The sequence below is a fragment of the Mobula hypostoma genome, chromosome 5 (genome assembly GCF_963921235.1).
Source record: "Mobula hypostoma chromosome 5, sMobHyp1.1, whole genome shotgun sequence".
NCBI lineage: Eukaryota > Metazoa > Chordata > Chondrichthyes > Myliobatiformes > Myliobatidae > Mobula > Mobula hypostoma.
This window is the reverse complement of record NC_086101.1, coordinates 26,746,916-26,767,405: the sequence shown is the minus strand read 5'-3', so window position 1 is coordinate 26,767,405 and position 20,490 is coordinate 26,746,916. Positions and strand designations below refer to the sequence as shown.

Here is a 20,490-nt window from a genome sequence, read left to right as displayed (position 1 = left end):
TAACCAGTCCTTCTAGGTGAGGCGACATTTCACCTGTGAGTCTGTTGGGGTCATTTACTGTGTTTGGTGCTCCCGGTGTGGCCTCCTGTATACTGGTGAGACCCGACATAGATTGGGAGACTGCTTTGCCAAGAACCTACGCTCCATCCACCAGAACAAGTGTGGTCTCCAAGTCACCACCCATTTTAATTCCACTTCCCATTCCCATTCCGATATGTCCATCCATGGCCTCCTGCACTGTTGTGATGAGGCCAGACTTGGGTTGGAGTAACAACACCTTGTACTTCGTTTGGGTAGCCTCCAACCTGATGACGGAAACATCGATTTCTCAAACTTCCAGTCATGCCCCCGAGTCTCCTTTTCCCTCTCGCGTCATCTCACCAATCAACTTCCCAACTCTTTACTTTATCCCACCTCCTCCAGGTTTTATCTTTCACCTGGTGGTTCTCAGTCCTCTCCTCCCCACTTTTTAAATCTATTCCTCAGCTTTTATTCTCCAGTCCTGCTGAAATGTTTTGGCCTGAAACATCAACTGTAATTTTTTCCACAGATGTTGCTAGGTCTGTTGAGTTCTTCCAGCATTTTGTGTGTGTGTGTGTTGCTACATTCCACCTCATTTGTTTTTGTCCATCATGATGCACACCACCATCTGCTTAGGCCCTTTTCGTGCTTTGGAACAGGAAAAAAAGATTTGTGTCATAGATGAGAGGGGAAAGCCTGAATGTGTTTTGTTGGATCGCCTTAACCCAGCCCACCAAGATCTGGAGGATTCAGCCTGTCTTGTTCCTGCCATCACAACTTGACGATGAGTGTGTCAACACACCTCTGGACGGGTCAGATACCCCTGCTGTTCCTCCACCCATGGAACATAGGATCCGAGATGGAACGCTTGTTCAAGCTCCGAACAGGCTCACACCAGCAGTTTTAGTTAATTCTGGGGGTGGGCCAAAACTTTATGTACATTTCAGGCAGAGCTTGATAGATTTTTAACTGCTCAGGGCATGAAAGGATACAGTGAGCAAACAAGAGATTGGGGCTATTAGTCATGATGAAATAGTGGACCAGACTGGACAGGCCAAATGTCCTAACTCAGCTCCTACACCTTATGGTCTGACATGAGGAGGCAATTACATAAAACACTTTTACTGTGTTTTGTGTTCAGTTTTTTTTTGGTATTCTTCTTCGGCTGTCCATCGATTTCGATGTTGACTGAGGCCTGGGCAGAGTTGTATGGAAGACCAGCAGTTGCTCATGCTGCAATCTCCCCTCTCCATGCCACCGATGTTGTCCAAGGGAAGGGCACTAGGACCCATACAGCTTGGCACCGGTGTCATCGCAGAGCAGTGTGTTGTTAAGTGCCTTGCTCAAGGATACAACATGCTGCCTCGGCTGAGGCTCAAACTAGTGACCTTCAGATCACTAGACCGACGCCTTAACCACTTGGCCAAGCGCCAACACTTTTAAATCAGTAAATTAGTTACTGCAGTTTTTTCTAAACCTAACACTTATGCTGTTTTGTTTGTGAAAACCTGCAGAACTGCATCAGGAACATTTGTGATACTGAGGTTCTGCATTGGAGGATTGGATTATGGACTGCGGACTTTTTCAATCTTATGGCTTTTATATGCTGTGTTTTTGCCCTTTTTTTTGTTAGCATGTTTTGTTAGTTTTTTGTGTGGATGGGGGGGGGGGGAGTTCAGTACTGATTATCTTGGTGCTTTCTTTTTTGTGTGGGGGCAGGGTGGGCTTGATTGCCTTTTGAACCGCTTCCATGCTTTCCTTTGTTTCATGGCTATCTGGAGAAAATTTATCTCAGAGTTGAATACTGCATACATACTTTGATAACTTTTGATATTTGATCTGAAAGTAGTTGTGCTGCTACTAGGAATGAAGCTTGGATACACAAAGGACTGCTGTTTCATTTGCGAATGGGACAGGCATGCTAAAGACTCTCATTATAGAAGCAGGATTGCTACTCCATAAGCAGTTGGTTCCAGGGCAGGAAAGTGTGCCACATAAGCCACATTTTGACCCAACAAGGATATTTTTGCCTCCTCTTCATATGAAACTGGGGATAATGAAAAATTTGGTGAATGCAATGAACAAGGAATGTGAAAGATTTTGATATTTGAGACATATGTTTCCCAAAATAATGGATGCCAAGATTAAATAAGTTATTTTTGTTGGTCCACAAATCAAACAGGTCATCAATGACAGGTAATTCAAAGAACTTCTTATCGGACTGGAGAAAATCTCACGGAAGGCAATCAAGGATCCTGATTTTTGTCTAGGTAACTGCAAAATACCAAACTATGTGCAGCTGGTTGACAACATGCTTCAAGCAAACAAAACCATGAAGTGCCACATGTCACTAAAGATTCATTTTCTGCATTCCCATTTAGACCTCTTCCCTGCAAATTCTGGCTCTGTCGGTGACAAGCACGGTGAAAGATTTCACCAGGATTTTGATATCATGGAGAAACATTATCAGGGTATCTGGAATTCATCAACACTAGCTGGTCATTGTTGGACATTTAAGAGAGAAGCATCAGTCACTGAGTACAAACAAAAATCATCAATTACGCATTTTTAGCATAGTTGAACTATAGCAAGGTGTGAGCACCATTACACAATTAAATCCAATATATTCAGTAAAAGTTAATTTCTTGTTTCTTGAAATTCCTATGTGATACAAGGAGGCTGAAACTATATTTGTGTTCAGCTTCAAGCCATCTATCATAAGCAAAAAAAAATCCTGTCTAGTGTTAGTACCCCACCCTGATCGTAGAAGGAGACAGAACCATGAGGAAGGTGATAGGCAGCTGGGGGAAGGGGCAGAGTGAAACTGGGGTGGGGGAAGGGAGGGGGAGGGAATTCTGCCTCCTTCTACTACCTATTGTGCTTTCCCATATTCCTTCTTCACCTTTCCTGCCTATCCCTTCCTGCTTCCCCTTCCCCACCCCTTTATCTTACCCGACTAGTTTTTCACCTGGCACCTACCCGCCTTCTCCTTCGCACCCTCCCTCCACCACCTTTATAGGGCCTCTTCCCCTTCCCTCTTCAGTCCTGACGAAGGGTTCCGGCCCGAAACATTGACTGATCGTTCCCACGGATGTTGCCCGACCTGCTGAGTTCCTCCAGCGTGTTGTGGGTGTTGCATGAACAACTGCAGTCCATCTGGTTAAATTATCCTCAATGTGGCTCAAGGAGGAATTCCTGGATTTAGAGTAGATGACAAAATATGTCCATATACTGTCAGTGGCCAACTTATTAGGTACAGGAGTGGAACCCTGTGTAGCCTTTGGTTACTGTAGCTCATTCACTTCCAAGTTCGACATGTGTGTTCAGAGAAGTTCTTTCGCACACCATTGTTATAATGAGTGGTTATTTGAGTAACTGTGGCCTTCCTGTCGGCTTGAACTAGTCTGGCCATTCCCCTTTGACCTCTCTCATTAACAAGGTTTTCACCCACAGAACTGCTTCTCACTTGATGTTTGCTGATTTTCTTACCATTCTTTGTAAACTCTAGAGACTATTGTGGATGAAAATCCAAGGAGATCAGTTTCTGAGATACTCAAACCACACACAGTCTGGCACTAACAATCATTCCATGGCTAAAGATCACATTTCTTGCCATTCTGGGGTTTGGTTTGTACAACAACTAAACATCTTGACCATGCCTGCATGCGTTTATGCATTGGGTTGCTGCACATGATTGGCTGATTAAATATTTGCATTGATAAGCACCGTTAATAAAGTGGCCACTAAATGTATATAACCAATAGCTTGGAGATTTCTGTGTTTCTTTTGCTGTCAGTTCTCAGTGGTGGGTCTGACATATTTGGGAGGCATTGTCAAGGTAGACTGGGGTGAGTCCATTTTATAGATAGTACATAGCTGGTGGTGAAAGAATTCAATATTTAACTTGGTGGAAAAGTGGTTTTCTGGGTGGTACCGAACTTCCTGAGTGCTGTTGCAGTGCTATTGAATTGGACAACTCGAGGTTATTCCATGTCACTCCTGATGAAGAAAACCTTTGGAATACGAAGGTTTGTTTTATGAAAAACCTGTTGTACATACTATTTATTACAAATTACTATACATTGCACATGGGCTCACTTTACACCGCACGCTGTCGGAGCAGTGCTGTTGGCCTGTCCCCTAAAACCCTCACTAACTTTTATAGACGCACCATAGAAAGCATTCTTCTAGGGTGCATCACAACCTGGTATGGAAGCTGTCCTGTCCAAGACCGAATGAAGCTGCAGAAGATTGTGAACATGGCGCAGCACATCACACAAGCCAATCTTCTGTCCTTGGGCTCACTTTACACTGCACGCTGTCGGAGCAGTGCTGCCAGGATAATCAAGTACATGATCCACCCAGCCAACACACTTTTCGTCCCTCTTCCCTCTGGGAGAAGGCTCAGGAGCTTGAAGACTCGTATGGCCAGATTTGGGAACAGCTTCTTTCCAACTGTGATAAGACTGCCGAACGGATCCTGACCCGGATCTGGGCCGTAACCTCCGAATATCCGGACCTGCCTCTCGGTTTTTTTTGCACTACCTTACTTCATATTTTTCTATTTATGATTTATGATTTAAATTGTTAATATTTACTAATTTTAACTATTTTTAATATTTAGTATTTGTAATCCAGGGAGTGTGAAGCACAGAATCAAATATCGCTGTGATGATTGTATGTTCTAGTATCAATTGTTCGGCGACAATAAAGTATAAAGTATACAGTGATGCAATGTAAAGATTTTTATGCCTCATGTATGTGAATGATGCAAGTAATAATGTCAATTCAATAACTCACATCTATCATTTCTCCACTCAAATTTTCAATGAATCTAAAGGATAGCCTGCTGCATCTTTTGACAACCTTTCTCAATATCCACGATTCCACCAACAGGCATGTAGATACAGACAACACACAGCATATACAGTAAATCACATAAAATGTACAGGTCCGTGAAGAGAGGAGGTAAAAAAGACTGCAAAAACAGGATCATGATGCAAAAAAAAGACAATCAGAGGCAAGTCCATGGTAGTGGTCGTGCAAAACGTGGTCCACAGTGTTTATTGCTGAGGCAGGGTTGGGTTGTGCACGGCGATTCAAGAACCTCACATTTGTCAGAAAGTTGGCTTCTGTCCCTCCTGCTTACCGCAGCAGTGTTGTAAAGTGAACAACGTCACCAGAGAGACACTGAAGCTAGTGGATATTGAAGTGTTTTATTTAGCAAAAAATGAGCAACAGGCATCATTTAGCAATAGAGGCGCTCTTGGCAGAAGAGGCCTGCCCGACCCAATATGACATGACAGTTTTAGATGCTAAAGATCAAAGGTAACAGCATGATAATTCTACGTTTCTACATTGCTCCCTTTGAATAACATATAATTTTGAAACACCTCCACATAAACATCCATGCTCCAGGCACCCAAAATGAATGTTAATTCCCACTGACTCGGGGCTGCATTCATACACATGCAGGTTTCTGCGACGAAACGGAGCGTTTCTTTGTTTGCACTACCACTGCTACGTCGACTCAGGCCCAGGGGGCCGGCGTCGGGCACGATGACGGACTCTCCACTTCTCCCTCTCCCTCATCAGTGTGTTCAGTTCATCTACAATAGACGCGCCGCTGTTTCCAACCAACCACAAAACGCAGCATTATTCAAAGCCGCAGTGTAAATTCAATCTACAATCCACATTGAGGTCTGAAGACTGGCTGCTGTAAAAATTAGTATTTGCTTTATACCGTAAAGCAACAAGTTAAGGCATTCCGAAACCCACCGGGGGTCGTTGCTAAATAACTGATCTGTGCAGTTGGAGCACCAATATTCATAGCTGATAAAGACAGACAGACACAGAAGCAATCGTACAGCAGTCATTCTCAACAAATACTGAAGGCAAATACTAATATAGGGTTTGCATAAAAACAATTGGAGAAAAGGGCAAGAGCAGCTGTGGTTTCTTTCAACAAATACAGATAATTTAAAAAATATAAACCTACTCTCTGAACTGAATGCGCTTTTTCATTGCTGTTTAACGAGTGTAATTTAATAATTTCGCATGTGCTACCAAAAACAACGTCTTTTCTCAAGAGTATATTAAATATAAACCAATTTACAATCAAATATTTAACTTTAGTAAAGCAGGCACTGCGGACCCCGACTTGCAGCATATTTCGCCTGTGAGAAGTACGTCCCCAAAGCGGAAATCGACGGGGGGGGGGGAGAGTTGAGGTATGGATTGGAAATAAATAAAACAGAGGAAGACGACAACAGGAAAGCGCCAGAAGCAACGAATAAACTGATGCACATCCGCACCCCTAATCCCTCCCACTCTTACCCACACCACAACGCAGCAAAACCTGAGAGCTGATGAATTTTCCGTTATTTCCGTTCTCTATCTTATTTGTAATTCGACATGTTGTTCTGCTCTCATTTCATACCGCTCGTTCTGCTGGCGTCGCTGGGAGCTCCAGGTAAGATTCTAACCATCACGGACCGGTGGAAAATATATTCTCATCTCAGTACCTATTAAGAAATTTGTCCAAATGCAAGCGCTCTGTTATTAGTTCCTGCGGGGGGGGGGGGGGGTTCGGGTGGGGCCGTGGTCGTCAACCCAGCTCAGCATTACTTGCGGCCAGCGCTGTTTATTCTTATTTTTAAAATGCCTTCATGGGATTATTGGTGGGACGTTCAAATTCATTTATAGTTACATTTTAGCTGGGGTTATAAAGTTACGCGCTTGTAGGTCACCCGAATTGTAACCGGGGTGTGTAATAATCACCTCCCCGTCTGTATGTGACTGAGTGGCTGCTCTCCTCGGGTCTTAGCGCCCGCTTTGTGTTTTATTTACTTATCGCAATAAAACGGGGCCCATGTAGCACCACTGGAGAGGGTCTATTAGAGTAAGCAGTGAACGAACAACTGGGCTGTACACAGCGCCGGGCGGGAGAAAGCATTGGGGCGATTGCAGCAGATCTCCGCCACTGTGCTCGGCATGGCTACCCCCAGTTCCCTCCCGCGGTCCAGGAAGAGCTTGCCCTCCACGCTTTGGTAAAGGAGGTGACGCCGGAGCACCTTCGTCAGTGTGTTCACCTGACATCACCATCATTGCTGGTCGAGGCACTGGCAGAGGCGGAGAGGGCAGAAGCAATTTTAACCTCCCAAGCCGTTCCAGCATCGCCCCACATGCTGCGAGCCCGGGCTTTTATCACCGAGTTGGAGGAGGAAACTGACGAGGAGCAGTCCCGGAGACAGGTCCAACCTGTGTTGCGCTGGCCCCGTCACCTGCTAGGGAGCGATCTCTGCTACCGGTGTGGCGACTGTCTCGCTGCACCATGCTACCGCCCAGCGCAGCTATTGGGGAAACGCAGCGCCGCCTGAGACCTCCAGCAGAATTCCCTCCGTTATCGCCTGTCCAGGTGAGCTGTCTGGGTGAAGAGCAAGGCTTATGGGAGGACTGTGTGGTGGAGGGCATCAGCAGACATCCCACCCTGCAAAACCTCGTTTCAGGGAGGTAGCACCATCAATTTGCGGGAGACTTCTGGGAGAAGTGGGATGTCTGTAATAGAGTAACTCCCTAGCAGCTGGCCAGCTTGAAATCCAGGCCGGGTCTTTATGTGCTGCTATTGTGACTCCCGTTTCCCCTTCCCCAACCAATACTCTGCAATCCCGTCTCCTTCAGATCCCATCGTCAGCTCCTGGGTCCTCAGAGGCTCCATCTTCCTCTCACCCCAACCCTCCCCTCTCCATTGACACTCCCAGCCTCCCCCCTCTGATCCCAGCTCTCATCCGTGCAGGTAACATAGAAAATAGGTGCAGGAGTAGGCCATTCGGCCCTTCGAACCTGCACCGCCATTCAGTATGATCATGGCTGATCATCCAACTCAGAACCCTGCACCAGCCTTCCCTCCATACCCCCTGATCCCTTTAGCCACAAGGGCCATATATAACTCCCTCTTAAATATAGCCAATGAACTGGCCTCAACTGTTTCCTGTGGCAGAGAATTCCGCAGATTCACCACTCTCTGTGTGAAGAAGTTTTTCCTCATCTCTGTCCTAAAAGGCTTCCCCTTTATCCTCAATCTGTGAACCCTCGTTCTGGACTTCCCCAACATCGGGAACAATCTTCCTGCATCTAGCCTGTCCAATCCCTTTAGGATTTTATACGTTTCAATCAGATCCCCCCTCAATCTTCTAAATTCCAATGAGTATAAGCCTAGTTCATCCAGTCTTTCATCATATGAAAGTTCTGCCATCCCAGGAATCAATCTGGTGAACCTTCTTTGTACTCCCTCTATGGCAAGGATGTCTTTCCTCAGATTAGGGGACCAAAACTGTACACAATACTCCAGGTGTGGTCTCACCAAGGCCTTGTACAACTGCAGTAGTACCTCCCTGCTCCTGTACTCGAATCCTCTTGCTATGAATGCCAGCATACCATTCGCCTTTTTCACCGCCTGCTGTACCTGCATGCCCACTTTCAATGACTGGTGTATACTGACACCCAAGTCTCGTTGCATCTCCCCTTTTCCTAATCGGCCACCATTCAGATAATAATCTGTTTTCCTGTTTTTGCCACCAAAGTGGATAACTTCACATTTATCCACATTAAATTGCATCCGCCATGAATTTGCCCACTCACCTAACCTATCCAAGTCACCCTGCATCCTCTTAGCATCCTCCTCACAGCTAACACTGCCGCCCAGCTTCATGTCATCCACAAACTTGGAGATGCTGAATTTAATTCCCTCATCCAAGTCATTAATATATATTGTAAACAACTGGGGTCCCAGCACTGAGCCTTGCAGTACCCCACTAGTCACTGCCTGCCATTCTGAAAACGTTCCGTTTATTCCCACTCTTTGCTCCCTGTCTGCCAACCAATTCTCTATCCACATCAATACCATACCCTCAATACCGTGTGCCTTAAGTTTGCACACTAATCTCCTGTGTGGGACCTTGTCAAAAGCCTTTTGAAAATCCAAATATACCACATCCACTGGTTCCCCCCTATCCACTCTGCTAGTTACATCCTCAAAAAATTCTATGAGATTCGTCAGACATGATTTTCCTTTCACAAATCCATGCTGACTTTGTCGGATGATTTCACCGCTTTCCAAATATGCTGTTATCACATCTTTGATAACTGACTCTAGCAGTTTCCCCACCACCGATGTTAGGCTAACCAGTCTATAATTCCCTGGTTTCTCTCTCCCTCCTTTTTTAAAAAGTGGGGTTACATTAGCCACCCTCCAATCCTCAGGAACTAGTCCAGAATCTAAAGAGTTTTGAAAAATTATCACTAATGCATCCACTATTTCTTGGGCTACTTCCTTAAGCACTCTGGGATGCAGACCATCTGGCCCTGGGGATTTATCTGCCTTTAATCCCTTCAATTTACCTAACACCACTTCCCTACTAACATGTATTTCGCTCAGTTCCTCCATCTCACTGGACCCTCTGTCCCCTACTATCTCTGGAAGATTATTTATGTCCTCCTTAGTGAAGACAGAACCAAAGTAATTATTCAATTGGTCTGCCATGTCCTTGGTCCCCATAATCAATTCACCTGTTTCTGTCTGTAGGGGACCTACATTTGTCTTAACCAATCTTTTTCTTTTCACATATCTATAAAAGCTTTTACAGTCAGTTTTTATGTTCCCTGCCAGTTTTCTCTCATAATCTTTTTTCCCCTTCCTAATTAAGCCCTTTGTCCTCCTCTGCTGAACTCTGAATTTCTCCCAGTCCTCAGGTGAGCCACTTTTTCTGGCTAATTTGTATGCTTCTTCTTTGGAATTGATACTATCCCTAATTTCCCCTGTCAGCCACGGGTGCACTACCTTCCTTGATTTATTCTTTTGCCAAACTGGGATGAACAATTATTGTAGTTCATCCATGCGATCTTTAAATGCTTCCCATTGCATATCCACCATCAACTCTTTAAGTGTTATTTGCCAGTCTATCTTAGCTAATTCATGTCTCATACCATCAAAGTTACCCTTCTTTAAGTACAGAACCTTTGTTTCTGAATTAACTATGTCACTCTCCATCTTAGTGAAGAATTCCAACATATTATGGTCATTCTTACCCAAGGGGCCTCTCACAACAAGATTGCTAATTAACCCTTCCTCATTGCTCAATACCCAGTCTAGAATAGCCTGCTCTCTGGTTGGTTCCTCGACATGTTGGTTCAAAAAACCATCCCGCATACATTCCAAGAAATCCTCTTCCTCAGCACCCTTACCAATTTGGTTCACCCAATCTGCATGTAGATTGAAGTCACCCATTATAACTGCTGTTCCTTTATTGCACACATTTCTAATTTCCTGTTTAATACCATCCCCAACCTCACTACTACTGTTAGGTGGCCTGTGCACAACTCCCAGCAACGTTTTCTGCCCCTTAGTGTTATGTAGCTCTAACCATATCGATTCCACATCTTCCCGGCTTATGTCCTTCCTTTCTATTGCATTAATCTCCTCTCTAACCAACAACGCCACCCCACCTCCTTTTCTTTCATGTCTATCCCTCCTGAATATTGAATATCCCTGAATGTTGAGCTCCCATCCTTGGTCACCCTGGAGCCATGTCTCTGTGACCCCAACTATATTATATTCATTAATAACAATCTGCACTTTTAATTCATCCACCTTGTTACGAATGCTCCTTGCATTGACACACAAAGCCTTCAGGCGCTCTTTTACAACTCTCTTAGCCCTTATACAATTATGTTGAAAAGTGGCCCTTTTTGATGCTTGCCCTGGATTTGTCGGCCTGCCACTTTTACTTTTCACCTTACTACTTTTTGCTTCTACCCTCATTTTACACCCCTCTGTCTCTCTGCACTGGTTCCCATCCCCCTGTTGTGAACTAACCTCCTCTCGCCTAGCTTCTTTAATTTGATTCCCACCCCCCAACCATTCTAGTTTAAAGTCACCTCAGTAGCCCTCGCTAATCTCCCTGCCAGGATATTGGTCCCCCTAGGATTTAAGTGTAACCCGTCCTTTTTGTACAGGTCACGCCTGCGCCAAAAGAGGTCCCAATGATCCAAAAACTTGAATCCTTGCCCCCTGCTCCAATCCTTCAGCCACGCATTTATCCTCCACCTCATTGCATTCCTACTCTCACTGTCGCGTGGCACAGGCAGTAATCTACCTTTACAGTAATCTATCTAGGTTACTACCTTTGCGGTCCTTTTTCTCAACTCCCTTCCTAGCTCCCTATATTCTCCTTTCAGGACCTTACCATCCCCTCCGACCTTCAACTGTCGGAGGCAGAACGCTCTGTTCTCAGTAAGGGCCTCACGTTTGTCCCCCTTCGCCCACACCTCAGCGAGTTCCGTGTTCGCCATGATGCGCAACTCTTCTTCCGCCGTCTCCATCTCCGAGCCTACTTCTTCGGCAAGGACTCTTCCACCCCCACCGATGACCCCTTCTCCCGTCTTCAACCCTCCTCTTCTTCATGGACACCCCACTCTGGTCTTCTGCCTGCTCTGGATCTCTTTATTGCTAACTGCCGACGGGACATCAACCGTCTCGACTTCACCGCACCTTGTCCCCATTCCAACCTCACTCATTCGGAACGCTCTGCTCTCCACGCCCTCCGCACTAATCCTAATCTTATTATTAAACCTGCCGATAAGGGGTGTGCTGTTGTAGTCTGGCGTACTGACCTCTACCTTGCCGAGGCACAGTGACAACTCGCGGATACCTCCTCTTATTTACCCCTCGATCGTGACCCCACTAAGGAGCACCAGGCCATTGTCTCCCACACCATCACCGACTTTATCCGCTCAGGGGATCTCCCATCCACTGCTACCAACCTTATAGTTCCCACACCCCGCACTTCCCGTTTCTACCTCCTACCCAAGATTCACAAACCTGCCTGTCCTGGCAGACCTACTGTCTCAGCTTGCTCCTGCCCCACCGAACTCGTTTCTGCATACCTCGACACGGTTTTATCCCCCCTTGTTCAATCCCTTCCTACCTATGTTCGTGACACTTCTCACGCTCTTAAACTTTTCGATGATTTTAAGTTCCCTGGCCCCCACCGCTTTATTTTCACCATGGATGTCCAGTCCCTATATACTTCCATCCCCCATCAGGAAGATCTCAAAGCTCTCCGCTTCTTTTTGGATTCCAGACCCAATCAGTTCCCCTCTACCACCACTCTGTTCCGTGTAGCAGAATTAGTCCTTACTCTTAATAATTTCTCCTTTGGCTCCTCCCACTTCCTCCAAACTAAAGGTGTTGCTATGGGCACCCATATGGGTCCTAGCTATGCCTGCCTTTTTGTTGGGTTTGTGGAACAATCTATGTTCCGTGCCTATTCTGGTATCTGTCCCCCACTTTTTCTTCGCTACATCAACGACTGCATTGGCGCTGCTTCCTGCACGCATGCTGAGCTCGTTGACTTTATTGACTTTGCCTCCAACTTTCACCCTGCCCTCAAGTTTACCTGGTCCATTTCCGACACCTCCCTCCCCTTTCTAGATCTTTCTGTCTCTGTCTCTGGAGACAGCTTATCCACTGATGTCTACTATAAGCCTACTGACTCTCACAGCTATCTGGACTATTCCTCTTCTCACCCTGTCTCTTGCAAAAATGCCATCCCCTTCTCGCAATTCCTCCACCTCCGCCGCATCTGCTCTCAGGATGAGGCTTTTCATTCCAGGACGAGGGAGATGTCCTCCTTTTTTAAAGAAAGGGGCTTCCCTTCCTCCACTATCAACTCTGCTCTCAAATGCATCTCCCCCATTTCACGCACATCTGCTCTCACTCCATCCTCCCGCCGCCCCACTAGGAATAGGGTTCCCCTAGTCCTCACCTACCACCCAACCAGCCTCTGGGTCCAACATATTATTCTCCGTAACTTCCGCCACCTCCAACGGGATCCCACCACCAAGCACATCTTTCCCTCCCCCCCGCCCTGCTTTTCGCAGGAATCGCTCCCTACGCGACTCCCTTGTCCATTCGTCCTCCCCATCCCTCCCACTGATCTCCCTCCTGGCACTTATCCTTGTTAGTGGAACAAGTGCTATACATGCCCTTACACTTTCTCCCTTACCACCATTCAGGGCCCCAGACAGTCCTTCCAGGTGAGGTGACACTTCACCTATGAGTCGGCTGGGGTGATATACTGCGTCCAGTGCTCCCGATGTGGCCTTCTATATATTGGCGAGACCCGACGCAGCCTGGGAGACCGCTTTGCTGAACACCTACGCTCTGTCCGCCAGAGAAAGCAGGATCGCCCAGTGGCCACTCATTTTAATTCCACATTCCATTCCCATTCTGACATGTCTATCCACGGCCTCGTCTACTGTAAAGATGAAGCCACACTCAGGTTGGAGGAACAAAACCTTATATTCCGTCTGGGTGACCTCCAACCTGATGGCATGAACATTGACTTCTCTAACTTCTGCTAATGCCCCACCTCCCCCTCGTACCCCATCCGTTATTTATTTTTATACACACATTCTTTCTCTCACTCTCCTTTTTCTCCCTCTGTCCCTCTGACTATACCCCTTGCCCATCCTCTGGTTCCGCCCCCCCCCGCCCCCGTCTTTCTCCCCGGACCTCCTGTCTCATGATCCTCTCATATCCCCTTTGCCAATCACCTGTCCAGCTTTTGGCTCCATCCCTCCCCCTCCTGTCTTCTCCTATCATTTTGGATCTCCCCCTCCCCCCCTTTTCAAATCTCTTACTAGCTCTTCTTTCAGTTAGTCCTGACGAAGGGTCTCGGCCTGAAACGTCGACTGTACCTCTTCCTAGAGATGCTGCCTGGCCTGCTGCGTTCACCAGCAACTTTGATGTGTGCAGCTAGTTTAAGTAACGTCAGCTATGCTAATGAATGAATGACACCTATTAAACTCACCTCAACATGTCTTTTACAGTCTTAACCCACCATAGGCAATAGAAAAGTCACTGTTGCAAACAGTGCAGTGAGCAACAAACACTTATTATTTTGACCCCTATTAGGCAGGGGTACACTTTAGGGTAGTCTGGGGTGACGTACGTTTTATTTTTTTCGGAACACACTCTCTCTCTCTCTCTTTCTTTCGTGGTCTCTCGCGCTCTCGCATACTTTCTCTCACTCGCTCTCAAAAAATTGATTTCCGTGATATTGCATATAATTTGTGAGCATCAGGGAACCACTGTTAATACACTGGAGACTTCAGGAACTTCTGGGAGATGTGGGATGTCTGCATCAGATGCCTTGAGTTGGTGGATACAGGGTCAACCATCACCATCAAACGTCCGCGTGTCCTCCCCAACACGGACCAGCCGTCCTTGTCTAGGTGGACAATGATGGCGGTCCCGCTGGCTATGGTCTCTGGCGACTATGCAGCGATGAGAGAAAAGTGTTCCCTGCGCATTGCAGTGGGGGAAAAGACAGTAGAGCACGAGGTATGGCTGGCCGACTTCAGAGTCCACCGCGCCCCAGGCGGCGGCGTCGACCACCAGCCGGACTTTATTACGGACTCTGGAGTTGCTGGGGAAGGCTGACCCTTCGGATAGGAGCAGCGTGGCACTCTGGGGTTCATCAGCCCGCTCCAGCATTCCTAATGGCCAGCGGTATTTATTATTCTTGTTTTCAAATAGGTTCATGTGAGTATGGCGTGATGTTCAAGTTCGTTTATTGCTACAATTCAGCTTGGGTTATGCAGTTATTCGCCTGTATGTTTGTGGGTCACGTTGACTGTAATTGGGGTGTGTAATAAACACTCCCCCGCCCCACGTGACTGGGTGTGTGAATGTGTTTTCTCCCTGGGTCATAGTTCTCTATCTGTTTTTTGTGGTTGTTACAATAAAATGGCTGTTGAGTTAAATGAGTTCTTCTCGTCTGTTATCATGGACTGAATGCTCACCACAACATATTTCAATGCATGGCATCAGATCTGTTGGTATTTCATACTTTGAAGCCACACACCATCTACACTGGTGGGTTTAGAGCTGTTTGATACAGAGAGGGCCCTGGAAGTTTACATTGGGAGCTTGCTCTGTATTCCTGATGTGGAAATAATGTTCTCAAAGCTATCTGAAATGCTCCTTGTGTTAAACACCTCAGAGTTCCCATTAGTTTAGCTGATGTTATACTTTTTCAATTAGGCTTTGAGAAATCCTCCGATCCTATCCTCTGTACAGCTGGCAAACTCAAACCATGACAGAGCTCTCTGCCATTACTTTTTGCTTACTTAACACCTTGCCCTCAAACTTTTCCCTCCCCTGCTTACAATCTCCAGTATTTCCATTCCTCCAGTATGCATCATCTTCATAGTTCCTTAAGAATGTCCTGATGTAGGCAGCTTTGCTGTCCAGTTGTTCCAGAGTTAAGTGAAGAGTCAATGAGATGACATTTTTTGTGAACCTGTGGTGCCAGTAGGGAAATTGGAGTGGCTACAAGTCACCTCTTAGGCAGGAGTTGTTGTGTTTCATCACAACCCTCTTAAAACACTTCATGACTGTATCACTGTGGATGCAAGTGCTATTGGATGCTGGTCATCGAGGCAGGTCACCGTTCTTCTTAGACACCGGTAAAAGTGAAACCTGCTTGAAGAAGATGGACTGCCAACGCGAGAGGTTGAAGATCTGAGTGCACACTCCACCCAGTTGATCAGCACAGATATTTAGTACTTGGCCAGGTACCCCGTCTGGGTTGGTTGTATTTCATGGGTTCACCTTCCTGAAGGATACACACACACGTCGGCCTCAGGGACTGAAATCACAGGATCATCGGGGCTGCATAAGTTACCAATGGTTCTTCCATGTCTATTATCTGCTGAAGGATTCTGTGAATTAGCAGCCCTGGCCCAGCATCTCCCCAGATGATATGGTGCACATGATAAAGTTTTAAGGGAATTGGGGGATTCTCAGATTCCTGTAGATAATGGATTAAGGTTGAATACTGACTGTGCCTGTGTATTCTGGTTTAAGAGTAGCTGCAGAATGTCTGAGCAGCTGCTCTTTAGGGTGAGGTAAGGATTAAAAGCTCACACAGACCCACAAGTGGATACCTCCTGAGATTTCACTCCTTTTTGGTTTCGACAAAAGGAGGAGATAAGGCAGGGCATTCCTTACATTCCTTTCCTAATTTCGGAAGAGTCTCTTATCTAAATTATTAAATTCTGCTCTATTTGAGTATCTGGAATATCCATTGATCTGACTGTTCTTTTGTATTGAGATATTAAAGGTTCAATCTGTCCTGCTAACGTGTAAATGCTGAGACGAGGACAAATTGCCAGACAAGGTCATGCAGGATGTGAGAATTAATTATACTCTGTTCTCTGTTTACCTCTGCCTAATGTGATTAAGTACGTTTACCTCTGTTTTAGGTGATTAAGTGGCCTTTGTCATGGACTATCACTGTTGCTAGGCTTTCGTGACAAAGATAGTATAAAAAGCTATGTTCCTCTGTGCTCATTACAGAGCACAGCATCCACTTTTTTGAGAATCAACAAGACCAATATCTGGGTGTTACGGTGATTAACCTGATGTAATGAAACAAGTACCACAATTTACTCTTTTCCGTGGTTGACTCTCTGTGAGTGCAGATGGAAGGTTCTCTCTCATAATTTGCTACTAATAAAGGTGGATAAGAATCAACTGTGGTACTTGTTTCATTACATTGGGTTGATCACTGTTAACATACAGATATTGGTTTTGTTGATTCTCGAAAAAGTGGATGCTGTGCTCTGTAATGAGAGTGAATGGGAGTGAAATGTGTCTCAGATTCCTGCTTTAGGAATGTAGGAATTGTTTTACTACTGCGGTTAAAATGTAGAAAAAAGGCTTTCAATATTAAACAGGCAGCAGGCCTGAGTAGGGATCTTGACAGGATGAACCCTGGACAGATGACTGGAATGTCACCTTTGTGCCTACTAAGTGCAAGGCAATGGTGATGTCTAGGAAGAGAAATCCATCTAACCCCGACCTGTATTTTGGGAACTGAAAGCTGGATTTAAAGAAGGAGCTAGTAATCCTTGGTGTTAATATTGATAACAAGTTGGTGTGGGATAAACACCTTTCCACTATTTCAAACAAGGCTGGACAAAGACTTGGAGCTCTGCAAACAGAAGCATCCAAACTAAACAAAGAGGGCAGAGCCACGGTTTACAAAGCCCAGGTACGAAGTATCATGGAGTATTCCTGCTTATCATGGATGAATGCCTCACAGAGTGTCCTCAGCCAGCGTGATACCATTCAAAGAAAGGCTCTCAGGATTATAGGTGTAGATGAAGCCACAGCTCATGAGAAGCTAGCTATCAGTAGCTTACACTACAGGCAACAGGTTGCTGCAGCTACTGTGCTATACAAAATGCACACCAGCCACAGCCCTGCAGACCTTCGCGCCATGATGCCTTCACCTTATGAGAGACGGTGCACCACACGATCAAGTTTATCTATGCCTGCTCATGCTGTTTCTATGCCTGATGCGAGAACCCACACACTGGATAGAAGCTTCCTTCACTGTGCTATCAGAATCTGGAAGAGCCTTCCAGATGCTGTGGTTGGAAACATCTGCGACGAGGGGTCCAAGCCTTCAAGAATCGAGTGCACAAACACCTATCATCTCTGGGAGGGAAGTCACAGGCTTCTTCATAAGCTATCATGAAAGGGACCAGGATGGCAATGCTTGGTTGTTGGTAGGTAGGGTTAATACCTGACTTCAAGAGCACTTGTGAGTTATGTTCCGGTTGGACTTAGTCCTTAAATTGCTGGGGAACAGTAAGGAAAACCAGGTGCTGTTTTCTCCCGGTCGGGATTAGGTTTTAGTTCCAAGTGCTCCTGCCATGTTTTGTCACCCTGCAACCTTATCCTTGAGTCTCTCTGAATTATGGAGGACAACATGTGTATAAATGTCTCTCTCCAGCAGACTTCATCATGATCATCATGACTCCAGTACTTCTACTATTTTTTAATGTTTCTTAATTGTACATATGATTTTTTTTGTGTTCTATCGCTGAGCAGCAGTGAACCATCTGATTGGCCTATCAGAGTTCTCTTTGGGAACTAGTTGACTTGATCAGCATTTCTGATCTGGCTATTGTTCACGATTGCACTTAATATATAAAAAAATGTTTGTTTCTGAAAATCTTAGATGGTTGCAATTAGAGTCAAATTAGCATTCAGTAATGTAACACCCGAGTAACTTAATTGGCTGCAATTTGGAGCTTTACAAAATATAAAGAAAGGCTGTTTTCAAGTACAATGATCTTCCCTCTGACCTTTTCAGGGAGCTTGGAGAGGCCAGGTGATGGTTGCTGTGTTTAAGAGGAATTTAAAAAGGTACATGAAAATGAAGGGAATCGAACATGCAGGCAGATGGGATTTGTTTCATTTGTCATTGTGGGCCGAAGGGCCTGTTCCTGGCTCTACTGTTCTGTGACGTGGATGAACCCATTAACTTGGTTGACACGACTGATGGAAATTCTGGTTCCACATGGCCAAGTTCCGAAACTCTAGGATGGCATTCTATAAATATCTGTTGATATAATATATTGTGATTTGTGATCGTACCTCAGTTATGCTGCTGAATAAAAAGAATTTTACCAAGAGAGTTCAAAGAATGTTTTTCTTTTTTTTATCCAAATTAGAGAAATGGAAAGTAGTAAATGGGACCATTGGTTCATCGGTTTTTCTGGATCCTGAACACGAAAGTGATCTCAGCAGGAGTGAAATTTTATGGACCTTCACTGGCAGCAACAAAAGCCCTGTTACTATTTTGGATCACGTTCCAGATAAACCTGTGGAGAAACCATATGAACAATTCAGATCCCGTTTACAGTTTAACGCTTCTACTGGCTGTCTGCTGGTAGACAGGATAAAACCTGAGGATCAAGGTGTTTATAATTTTGTTGTAGATGAGAGAAGAACAACTACAATAGAATTGCTTCTCTTCTGTAAGTATTCACTTGTTTGTGTATCTTGAAAATGCTGAAGCTGTTGAATTATTTACTCATTTGCTCAAGAACTGTTCACACAGGATTTGTTATTATTGATACCATTGTAAATTAATTAGTTTCTTCACCCGGAAGATATAACATTAGTAAAATAAACGTAGCTGATCATTCAGCCTCTATCGTATCTACATATATATCTACTCTCCCTCTGAGGAGTTGCTATGGAATTGTGATCTACCATATATTTCTGTCCCGGTGGGATGAACCCAGACAAAAGAAAATCTGCAGTTGCTGCAAATCCAAGCAACACACACAAAATGCTGGAGGAACTCAGAAGGCCAGGCAGCATCTATGGAAAAAAAACAATCGATGTTTCGGGCCGAAACTCTTTGTCAGGACTGGAGGAAAACAAAAGCTGAGGAGTAGATTTGAAAAGTTGGCAAGGGGAGAGAGAAACACTGGGCAACAGGTGAAACCTGGAGGGGGAAGGATGAAGTAAAGAGCTGGGAAGATGATTGGTGAAAGAGACAGAAGGCCATGGAAGAAAGGAAAAGGGGGAAGGAGCACCAAAGGGAGGCAAGGGGCTGTCAAGGAGATGAGTGAGAGAAGGAAAAAGGAATGGGAAATGGAGAGGGGGGGGAGGGTTGGGGGGCATTGCCAGAAGTTTCAGAAATGAATGTTCATGTCATCAGGTTGGAGGCTACCTAAAAGGAATATAAGGTGTTGTTCCTCCAACCTATGTGTCGCCTCATCACAACATTAGTTGCAGGCCACAGCTTCAACTTAGTGCAGACGAGTAAACCCCAATGAGTACCAGTCAAGAAGATATAACAGCATCTACACTTACTGAAGAAATTCAGGTGTGCAAGGCTCTCTGTCCCCATCCTAAGAACTTTGTATAGGAGTACCATTGAGTGTCCTGTCCGGTTGCATCATTTTATGGTACAGAAGCTGCAAGGCATCTGACTGCAGATCCTACTGAGGATAGGAAAAAACCACTGAGAGGGTCATTGGAGACTCCCTCTCCCCTATTTGTGACTTTTACTGGCAGCGTTGTAGACTGGACACCCGAAGCATTGTTGAAAACCCCTACTACCCATCACACAATCTCTTTGACCCACTATCATCAGCAAGGAGTTAGAGGTGTATCAGGACTAGGATGGCCAGATAGGGTAACAGGTTCTTCCCTCAGGCTGTGAGATTAACCCAAACTCTAAATCTAAGGAATACCCGGCTACCACCAAGGTCTCGTCACAAGGGATAAGAAATTAAAAGTTGTGAGTTTTTACACCCCTGGGACACAGCCCATGCTGCTTCCCTGTGAAATTTCACTCTGCAGGCTGTCTCTGAATATATTCTAGAAGGCGATAACAGATTTCTAGGCACTCAAAAAACACCCAGCAGGGGTATCGATAAAACAACACTGTTTAAAATAGCAACTCAGCCACAATTGTTTTGAACAGCAAAACAGGTTCGAAGGTCAAACATCTGATCCCTCCTGTTAAATTTTCTGTACCATTTCTCTCTAACCTTTTGGGACTGACTGGGTATATAAGGCAGAAAATCCTTTTG

General features: G+C 45.4%; 1 protein-coding gene across 6 annotated transcripts in view; it reads left to right on the top strand.

Annotated features, from left to right (window-relative positions):
- Nucleotides 1–6,357: 6,357 nt before the first annotated feature.
- LOC134346702 (uncharacterized) overlaps nt 6,358–20,490 on the top strand; it is a 54,019-nt gene continuing 39,886 nt past the window's right edge. For all 6 annotated transcript variants that reach the window (XR_010017996.1, XR_010017994.1, XM_063048260.1 and 3 more), the window contains exons 1-2: nt 6,358–6,493; nt 18,613–18,918. Coding sequence is in view for 4 of the 6 variants with exons in the window: in XM_063048260.1 (XP_062904330.1) it covers nt 6,436–6,493; nt 18,613–18,918 (364 nt within the window). In the remaining 2 variants the exon portion in view is untranslated. The remainder of the gene's footprint in view (nt 6,494–18,612; nt 18,919–20,490) is intronic.